General features: G+C 36.1%; 1 protein-coding gene across 1 annotated transcript; it reads right to left on the bottom strand.

Moving 5' to 3' along the window:
• Window positions 1-327: 327 nt before the first annotated feature.
• On the bottom strand, window positions 328-6763 carry tbx6 (T-box transcription factor 6). The gene is made up of 8 exons (XM_014968316.2): window positions 6417-6763; window positions 5113-5299; window positions 3969-4236; window positions 3084-3227; window positions 2305-2375; window positions 2165-2223; window positions 1827-2073; window positions 328-1299 (listed from the first exon to the last, which is right to left on the bottom strand). Exons 1-8 carry the CDS (start codon window positions 6475-6477, stop codon window positions 579-581), a joined length of 1758 nt encoding a protein of 585 aa, XP_014823802.2. The 5' UTR covers window positions 6478-6763; the 3' UTR covers window positions 328-578.
• Window positions 6764-10256: the final 3493 nt, after the last annotated feature.

Here is a 10256-nt window from a genome sequence, read left to right as displayed (position 1 = left end):
TCTGAGATTTAATTTTTAAGCCATGTCACCAAGTTATGATGGCGTATTAGGTCCATTGTACATAGAAAACAAAGGAAGAGTAAATTTCTACCAAAAATGATACAATTTGAGTTTAACCTAAAAAATTTTCTAGAAAAACAAAGATATTTTCAAATCTAAAAAGTCAAAAAAAAATTGTGAGGAAGAAAAATTATATTAATCACAGATATTTTCTAGAAAAAGTCTAGATCTTTTTTACTTTTGAAACTCAGAGATTTACTAGTTTTTTTCCTTAAAAAAATTTATGAGGTTAACCTCAAAATTTCTGATTTTTTTTTTTTTTGCCAATTTTTGACTTTTCAAACTCAGAAATGTTCTTGTTTTTTCTAGAAAATTTCTGTAATTTACTCCTTTTTCTATCTGCAATGGCTCTAATACACCATCATACCAAGCTGTACTTCAAAGTATATGCAAATCGTCATTATTATCACCAATATCAATCAGCTGAACAGTTTGGCTCTCATACAAAGTTCATGACTGCTACTTCTAGTCTATATATTGCTAAATTCCCTTAAAGCGCCTTGAAACCAAACATTAATTTAAAACAATGCTCTTGTGCTGATGTAGGACCCCTGGGAGTGAGGGTGGCTCTGCTGGTGCTGTCTGTAAAGATGCCTGAAGGGTGCGGAGAGGGCGGAGTGGGGGTCCTGATGCAGGCGGAGAGGGTATGATGGGAAGGTGGGGTAAAGAGCTGGCGGAGGCGTGGAGGTCGGCTGAGGAATAAAAGCCTGGCGGTGCAGTACCATCTCCGGACGACAGGGGGCAGTCGCGAACTGAGCTTGGTGGGTCAAGTTGGGGAAATTCAAAGCAGCGCTTGGATTTATGTTTGGAAATGAGAGAGTTTTAATTTGTTGGGGAAGCGACGGCAACGCAAAAGTGTTGCAGGAACCATTAGCAGGTAAAGTAGCTAAAGAATATTCAGGTTCTGCATTCGTAGGGAGGATATTTGGATAAATGAAAGCCGCCGAAGTGTTAAATGAACGTCCATTACTTGCATTAGCATCCTGTTCTCCCTGCTGCACCTGAGAGGGAGGAGATGTTTGTGGATTTGACGGACAGGTGAAATCAGCTGGAGTGTGGGGGCTGATTGTTTCCGGGATGAAGGCGCCATTAGCGGGGGAGGAAGAGGAGTCTGAAGGTGGAGGTGTGGGGAAGCTGAAGGAGCTGGAAGAGTAATCCACCGGAGGGAAGGATGGGTGAGGATGGGATGGAGGAGCAGAGAAGCTAGGCTCAAAGGTCGCTTCAGCCATGACGTCTGAGCTGTGAAGGAGAAAATAAACAGTTTATGCACTGTTTACGTCTTTCTATAACTGCGTTTTAGGGCCATACGAAAAACAGAAAATCTCTAAGAAAAACTTTAAATTTTATGAGTTTTAACAGAACTTTCACCTTTTAAAACTCGGATATAAATGATAAAATTTGAGATTTTTTTCTGTCAAACTTCACTTTTGGATCTCAGCAATTTCCAAGTTTTCTTCTAGAAATGTTTTGAGATCTCAAATTGTGGGTTTTCTCTAGCAATTATTTTACTTTTCAACTCAGAAATTTTCTTTTTTTTTTCCTTGAAAATTTCTGAGTTTTTTTAGGGTGAAGCTGTACTCCCTTTTTTTGTTTACAATGGCCTTAATACACTATCTCATCTTTCCATATCTATTTAATCAGAGTTAGTAAAGTGGTGACATTTCTTTTCTTGAATGTTTTAAACCAATATAAAAAAAAGCTTATTTTTAACAAATCTGCATGATTCTACAAATATTGTTCCACAGATAACCAACATATTTCCTCACCTTTCAATCATATTGTGCACGGCTTCGTTTTCCTGCGTTTCCTGCAGTGTTACGCTGATGTCTGACATCTGGGAGGTCATGAAGGTCTGGGTCAGATCCAGTGCGGGCTCTGGGACAGGATAGGACGCTTCCTCGGGTCTGAACCCGCAGGAAGGGTCGGGCAGCGGAGGGAGAGAGGCCAGCGCCAGAGTCTGCAGGTCGGAGCTGGAGGCCGCAGATTCAGCAGCTTCACAGGGATCACAGTTCACTTCACGGAAAATGGGAGCAAAAATACAATCATCCATGTTTATTCCACACCAAACCTGAATTAAAATGATAGTTCCTGTCATTTCTCTCACCAATATCCAGAGTCTCTGTTAGTGCGACCATCTTGCGTTTCTGTCTTGCGTCTCTTTGCCTGCAGAAGAAGGAAAAAAGTGACGTTTAGAACATTTACAATCAAGTTTTTAATTTAGAAAGGAATTTAGTTGCCGGTTACTTTTTGCTGTTCATGCCATCCTCTCGAAAGCCTTTAGCAAAAGGGTTGGAGTTGATCTTCAGCTCTGTGATCTGTAAACAAAGTTATTATTTTGATTCCTTTCCACAGAAACTCTGAAGTTCCTTGCAAAAGTATTGATCTTTTTTTTTTTTTTTACATTTTGTCAAAATAAATTCATAAACTTTAATGGATTTCACTGGGATTTCTGCAACTGGCCAACAAAATGCATCAGTATCTGCTTTTACATTGGCAATATAATCACACAATTAGACATTTTGAAAATAAATTTGATTAATGGAAACACATCAAGTTAAAAAAATAGTTTTTTGATAAGTTTTAGTACTAGGATGAGGTGATTTGGTCATATCAAAATTGGATTATTTTGCTAAACTGAATGGAAACATTTTTTTTTCTTCCATCACTAGAGTCACATGATTAACAACTGATAATTGCCACTGGAGCAAACCAGGAAGAAGACGACAACAGGAAGTGGTAGGAGGATCGTGGCGCTGCATGTTTTTTAATGACTCACCTGTGATTTTAGTTGAGTTTACTTGTTGGAAACACCAAAATTGTGAAATGGTATTCTTTCTACATTAGCGCAATAGCAACAAAGTTTTGCGTACATTTGTAATGAAAACACAGCTACTGTGATGAGCAAAGAAAATAATAGACGGATTTCAAAGTTTTTACAATAAAAAATCTGAGAAGTGTGGAATGCATTTGTTTTCAGCCTTGTATTATACTCTATTATCAAGTTTAATAAAAAAAAGCCGTACCTTGTTGTTCTGGTAAGCTGTGACTGTGATAAACTGGGTCTCTGGGAAAACAAAGCTGTGCTGTCCTCCGCCCCACCGTAACATGTCTCTGGCTTCGATCACATGGACTCTGGGCTGGTAGCGGTGCAGCGAGTGCAGGATTATCTTGAAGCAAAACCAAAAGAAGATTCACTAAAAACATCAAAATCTAATGAAGCATGTTGTTATGACAAAGTATTGGGGCCATTGTAGACAGAAAAAATTATAAAGTTCCACTAAAAAACAAAAAAATTTTGAGATTACTCTCAAATTTTGTAGAGAAAACAGGAACATTTCTGCATTTGAAATGTTGAGAATTTGCTTAAAAAGAACAAAATTTGAGATCAATCCAAGAAATTTTCTAGCAAAAACAAGAAAATTTCTGAGTGTAAAAAGTCAAAAAATTTGCTGGAGAAAAACTCAGGCGTTTTTAGATTAATATCAGAATTTGCTAGAAAAAAATTAAATCTCTGTGCCCTAAAAGTTGAAAATTTGCTAGAAAACAAGGAAATTTCTTAGTTCTAAGTCAAGAATTTGCTAGAAAAAACTCAAATTCTGAGATTAATTTCTGAAATTTTGTAATTCTTCAAGTCAAATCTTTTCAACCTTTGAATCTTGCCAACAAAAGTAAAACATTTCTTTTACTTTTGAAACTTTTTTAAAAAACGAATTAATCTCAATTAGAGTTTTTATCTTGCAAATTTTTGAGCTCAGAAATGTCCTTGTTTGTCTCTGGAAAGTTTCTTAGATTAATCTAAAAGATTCTGTGTTTCTTGGCAGGAATGTCCTACTCTTTTTTTTTTTCTCTGTCTACAGCGGCCACAGCACGCCGTCGTGCTTTGCCCCCGTAGCGCTGCATGCACTCACATGTCCCTGTGCGTCCAGGGTGTTGTTGGTGAGCTTGGCGTAGTGGAAGGAGATGGTGCGGCTCTGCCAGTGGGCCCCGGTGGCGGGTGAGTCCGGGTGGATGAAGACGCGGTCGGGCAGTCTGGCCTCTGCCCCACCGACGGCCTGCCAGCCGCCACCTTGGAAGCGGTAGCGTGAATTATCGGCCGGGACGACGTCCAGCAGGAGGATGTAGCGGAGAGACGGGTTCAGACCCGACAGTTTCAGTCTCAGGCCCGGGAACATCCGCCTGCAAAATGGAGAAATAAAAGAAAAATGTTTGGTGTCTTTTAGAGCTGCAGGCAGATCCTGTAGAAGATGAAACTCTGTATTATTGGGATTTTAAAACTGGAAAAAAGGTCTAGTTTGAAGAGCAAATATCTTACTAGACTTTAAGACAAAATTAATCAGGAACAACTTTTCAACACGAGTTAAAAGTTAATTCCTTAGTATTGATGAAAATGTACTTAGTTTCACTGACAGATTATTTCACTTATAGGAAAAATGAAATAATTTGCAAGTAGAACTGGTAAAAATTTTTAATCTATATTAAGGAATTATTAACTTTAAAAAATCTTCTACATCTGATGAAAAATTACTTCTAAGTTAGTTTGGTCTTATGTGAAATGTTTAAAATATTTCCAGTAGAAACTAAAAAAAATACTTTGTAAGATTTATACTTCTGTAAGGCAATAAGTGTCTTGCTCAATTGTTATTCGTAAAGTAGTTAGTTGCACTAGACTGACAATGCTTGGTAAGATTATGTGTTTTTGGAGTGTATCAGTTATATAACATGCTGTGTTATTTATATATATATAAACTACCTGCTTTTTTGTGTCATTTACACATATGACGTAATAGATCGTTCTTCATTTTTCTTTATTTCAAAACCTAAAAATTAAAATTCTTAAAAAAAAAAGACAAATTTCCTAAAAGGTTGTAGGTTTTATTAAGTTGGACTGAGAGCACAAGCAGCTCTTTACATTGTTAGTCTTAACTAGTAACTAGATGTTGCAATTTACTGACCTGTGAAGGCCTCAGAAGTTTGTTTGAGAACATAAAGTCCTTTAAAACGGTGTTTTGGTCTTTAGATGTGTCATTTATGGTTGTGTGCAGAGGTGCCGACCTGCCCTTCTTGGTGATGATCATCTCGGTTCCCACTGAGCTGAACTGCTTCCATAACGGCGAGTTCTCCAGGTCCATCCTCACCTCGTCCTTTTGGGGTTTGGAGGACGACTCCCCGGCGCCCAGAAGCCTCGGCGCCGCGTCGCAAACGGGAGGAAGCAGAGGTAAACGTGCAGGAGCTTCCCTGTCTGCAAAACAAAACTAGTCAGTTTGTGAGAGGATACAAGGTAAACGACTCGTCTTCCAGCTTCTCAGTTCTTCTAAATGTTTTAATTTTTGCTCCATTTGTGTCATTTTTCTGAATTTAGAAGAACTTACCTGACTTGCATGAATGTCATGTTCTTTTATCTTTCCCCTTTTGAAGAGATGCTTACACTGCAATATCTCACAAAGTATTTTTCTTCTATTTTATCGTTCAGGTTATAGTACAACTGAAATAATACAAAACTAACGTATAAGTAACTTTAAAGTAAGTAATTGTTGTAAGTCAATAATTCTTGAAAATTGATGAAAAACTTGAGCTTTTTCATCAATGTTAAGGAATTATTGCATTAAAATAAGGTTCTATATCTTGCTGGAAAATTACTCGTAAGTTAGTTAGTTAGTTAGTTTTCTCTTATTTAAGGTGTGATAAACATTTCTGGACTCTGAGATGTGAAAAAATAGAGAATATGCAAAAACACAAAATATTACCACATATTTTTTGTGTAGTTTCTAGTGGAAATATTTTAGTACACTTGAAATAAGACATAACTAACTTACAACTAACTTACTCGGTGAGATGCAGCAGCTTGTTTTAAGTCAATAATTTCTTAATATTGATAAAAAAGTTAAAGTTCCACTGGTGCCGTTACCTAGCAACCCCAGCCGTTACCTAGCAACCCCAGCCGTTACCTAGCAACCCACTGGCAGATTATTTCAGTTATAACAATAACTTTTCCCCATGTTTTAAGTAAAATAACCTGCCAGAGAAACTCCCTTCATAGTTCGTTGTTTTAATTTTAGGCTTCATGTTACATAGGGCATTTTATGCTGCTGTTTTGTCTTATTGTTTTTAAATCATTTTACACTTATAATGTAGAAAAAAAAATATTGTTATAAGTGAAATAATCTGTGAGCAGAACTAGTAGTTATTCATCAATATTAAAGAGTTATTTACTTAAAACAAGCTCTTATATCTTGTAAGTTAGTTTTGTCTTATTTTAAGTGAACCAAAACATTTGCATTAGCAACTAGACATAAATTCCTGGTAATATTTTGTGTTTTCGCAGTGTGAACAGGTTTTCATGCGTTCAGGCCTCTCACCTCTGTAGAAGCAGTCTCCCATCCGTTGAGTCAGACCCGGGTACATCTCCACATTCAGCATTCTCCTTGTCCTTTTGTCTCACCTGTCCTCCTCATTTACTGCACATAAACTCACTTCTTCACCTGGCTTTTCCCTTTTTCCTCTAAAATAAGTTTCAGAGTTGTTAATTTAGCTTCTTGCTCGTCGTCGGTCTGTGTTTCTGTCGCCGTCCTTCGCTGTAAGAGCTCTCTGCTCCGGCCGGTTCGGTTAAATAGGTGTGTCTGACTTCACACCTTCGGCCAAATGGTCCTATTTTCACTTCGCTCCTCATTTCTCCTCCCTGTGCTCTAAACTTTACTTCTGCCTCTGCTCGGAAAACGTAAACATTAATGGTCTTCATGGATTTGACTGGAAAAATCTTGAGTTTTCTTAAGTCAAACAAAATGACAGGTGTGCTCTTCATTTACGCAGCAAAAACACAAAATATTACCAAGTATTTCTGTCTAGTTTCTAGAGCAAATATGTTAGTACATATGAAATGAGACAAAACTAACTTACAATTAACTTTTCAGCAATATATGGGAGCTTGTTTTACGTAAATAATTTGTGAATATTGATTAAAAAGTAATTTATTTCACTTATTTGTACTTTTTCATCAATATTAAGGAATTATAGGCTTAGCTTCTATAACTTGCTGAAAAGTTACTTTTTAGTTAGTTTTGTAATTTCAAGTTTACTAACATATTTGCACTAGAAACAAATCAAAAATAGTTGGTGAGATTTTCTGTTTTTGCAGTGTAGTTGGGTGATGTCATCAGTTTTAAAAGCATTTTTAGAAAACTTACTTTAAATCTGAGTTTGGCACCATCTATCTGTTAATTTAAGATTGGCCCAGTTTCCTTTGGAGAAATGTTTGAATTCAGAAGATAAAATATCTACAATATCCAAGACAGATTTCAGTCCAGAGTTTGACTAGGCCACTTTAAGGCTTCCTCTTCTCCTCTGGTTTATTGTCCTGCTGCAGAGTCGAAGCAACAGAGGAAAATTAAAGATTTAATCAATGAAAGCAAGTTGAAGGAAGCAAAATAGCCCCAAATCAGGTGATTTTTATTGTTAAATCATGACCTCTGACCTTAACTGGGGCAGTTTTTTTTTTTACCTCCAGGGTGAATCATCAGTGAGCTTTTGGAATAATTTGGATTGATTGCGTTCTCTGGCGTCCCTTTAAAGACTGATTGATGCCACAGTTTTTGTTTTTCTATTTTGCTTTTGCTTTTGTTTTTCAGCTCTTTCAGCCATAAAGGACATTTTATTTAAGTTATTTATTATTTCTGCAGGTCAGCTAACATCCAGAACTTGGTTTGAATTGTAATTTTAGTGCACAATATCCAGAGTTTAATAATATCTCATTATGTTTACTAATTTAAATTTACTTGAGAAACTTTAAAAAAAAATACTTTTAGGAGTACTTTTACTTTGTTGTCCTTTTTACTCTTACTTGAGGGATTTTATTATGAAGTATTTCTACTCTTACTTCAGTAAAATTTCTGTATTTTCTTCCTACTGAATGAAAAACAAACATGTTTAAACCACCAGGCTCAGACACACAACTGCAGTTTCTGTTAAAGTTTCACATTGAAAGAAACTGATTTGGGAAAATTTCTTTTGCCTGATTTTGTTTCTTTTTTTACTTATATAAATTATTGTCGTTTTTGTCATTTAAATATCAACATTTCAACTTAATTTAATATTTTGGTCCGTCTGAAGATGTAATTTTTAAATATTAAATGACTGATAATTTGATTACTCAGTACTTCAGTAGACTTTTTACCAAATACTTTTTTACTCGTACTTGAGTAATTTCTTGGACAGATCCTCTTTTTGCTAGTGCAAATATCTTAGTACATTCAAATTAAGACAAAACTAATTTATAAATAACTTTTGAGCAAGATATGAGCTTATTTTAAGGCAGTAATTCCTTTATACTGACTTTAGATTAAATTATTCCACATATAATAAGACATTTTTCCCATTTTATGAATGAAATAATCTGCCAGTAGAACTAGTACTTTTTCTTCAGTATTAAGGAATTTGTGGCTTAATATAAGCTCCTATATATGACTCAATAGTTATTTTGTAATAGTAAGATTTTGTCTTTTTGCAATGTAGGTTTTAATTAATCAAAATGTCAGATTGACTTAAATGAAATTTACTCTGGTTATATGTAAACTTTAACTGCAACAAAAAAGAAAACATAAGATTATGCAGCTATTTGAACTTGTTGCTGTGTTTTATTCCAGATTATCCAGATTATGTGAAGCATTTCTGCATGCAGGTTGGTCTGGTTGCAGTAATGGCGGCCGCCCCCTGCAGCTGCTTGACGACACGTTTCTTCCTGCCTGTTAAACTCCCTGCAGGGGGTCAGGCTCTGGGTGCAGTTTGGCTCTCAGCTGCAGTTTGGTCTCTAGATAAACACGAGTGTCTGCAGCTTTTTATATGCGTCTGAGTTCAGGTGCATCTCCTGGATCTGGAGATCAAGACACTATTTACAACTACCTGCAGCTATCTGAATTATTTAGTTTTTTATGTCAAACACCTGTCCTCGCTGTTCAGCATCTATGCTCTGTGTCATCTAGAGCTGCTAATGTAATTTAACTAATGTTGAATTTTATTTTTTTTGTTTAATTTTATCTCAGAATTTTATGACTCAAGAAGAAAACTCACCAAATCTCAAAGCTTGATCCTGATTTTCATCCAGATTGATCTGAAAACCAGCTTCCTGTCTGTCACTGTGTGTGGGGCGATAATTATGTTTCTACAGCTGCTTTAGGCTAACGGGTAGATAAAAGTTTTTTCATTAAAGCAACTTTTATTTCATCTGTAAGGGTTTTTCTGGTTAAATTGTCATTTCCTGCTACTAATATAACAACCTCTTAATAATTAAAGTTCTTGTAATTTCTTTAGTAAAAAACAAAAAGAAAGAGAAAAAAAACTATTAAAATCAGAAACGTGTAATGTAAAAAAAGAAATTGATTTCACTTTTCAGCCGTATTGTAAGGAAGAGGATTTGGGCCACAGGGGAAAAAAAATGACATTTTTTCTCTCATGGTTCTGACTTTCATCTCAGAATTTGTTTTTGTTTTTTTTCCTCAGAATGAGTTTTTACTTTTTTGTTAAACCTTGCACTTTTCTCTCTCATGCTACCGGACTTTTTTGTTTAGAATTTGTAATTTTCTCTATCAGAATTCTGACTTTTTTAATTTGTAATTTTTTTATTGAAATTCTGACTTTTCTCTCGGGTTAAGGCTTTTTTTTTAGAGCTCAGACTTTTTTCTCAGAATTTGTACTTTTCTCTTAATATTCAGATTTTTTCCCTCTCAGAAGTTTCACTTTAATCTCCCTTTTAATCTTCTGAAATCAAATTTAAGAATTCTGAGAAAAAAAAATCTGTTTTTTTTTCAATATGGCTTAGATGTAAAATCTCCCATTTTTTAAAATAGAACACCTAATAACCAATTTTTATCTTCTTTTTTCCTCCTTTGTCTTCTCTTTTCAGCGTCCCTACTCCTCTCCTGATATCTGCCAGCCCTAACTGCAGCAGATTTTCCAGGAGTTCACGTTAAAGCAGAATGTTGTTTCCTGGTTAGCAGGGGAAAGCAAACTACCAGGCCTCATACCGAGCTGCTTCCAGCCTCCTCTGCCGACATAAAACAGCAACAGCTGGAGTCGGTTTACACCAGCCAGCTCTACATGTTGTTCTAGTTGCTGTTTTCCTTCTCCATTTGTGTTTGTCGTCGGGGATGAAAGTGAGCGCGGCTGGAGGGGAAGCGGAGGTGCGAACGTCAAGCCGAGGTCGAGGT

This window comes from Poecilia mexicana, unplaced genomic scaffold (assembly GCF_051168715.1).
Source record: "Poecilia mexicana isolate PSO_F unplaced genomic scaffold, ASM5116871v1 scaffold_19, whole genome shotgun sequence".
NCBI lineage: Eukaryota > Metazoa > Chordata > Actinopteri > Cyprinodontiformes > Poeciliidae > Poecilia > Poecilia mexicana.
This window is presented reverse-complemented; position numbering and strand designations above follow the sequence as displayed.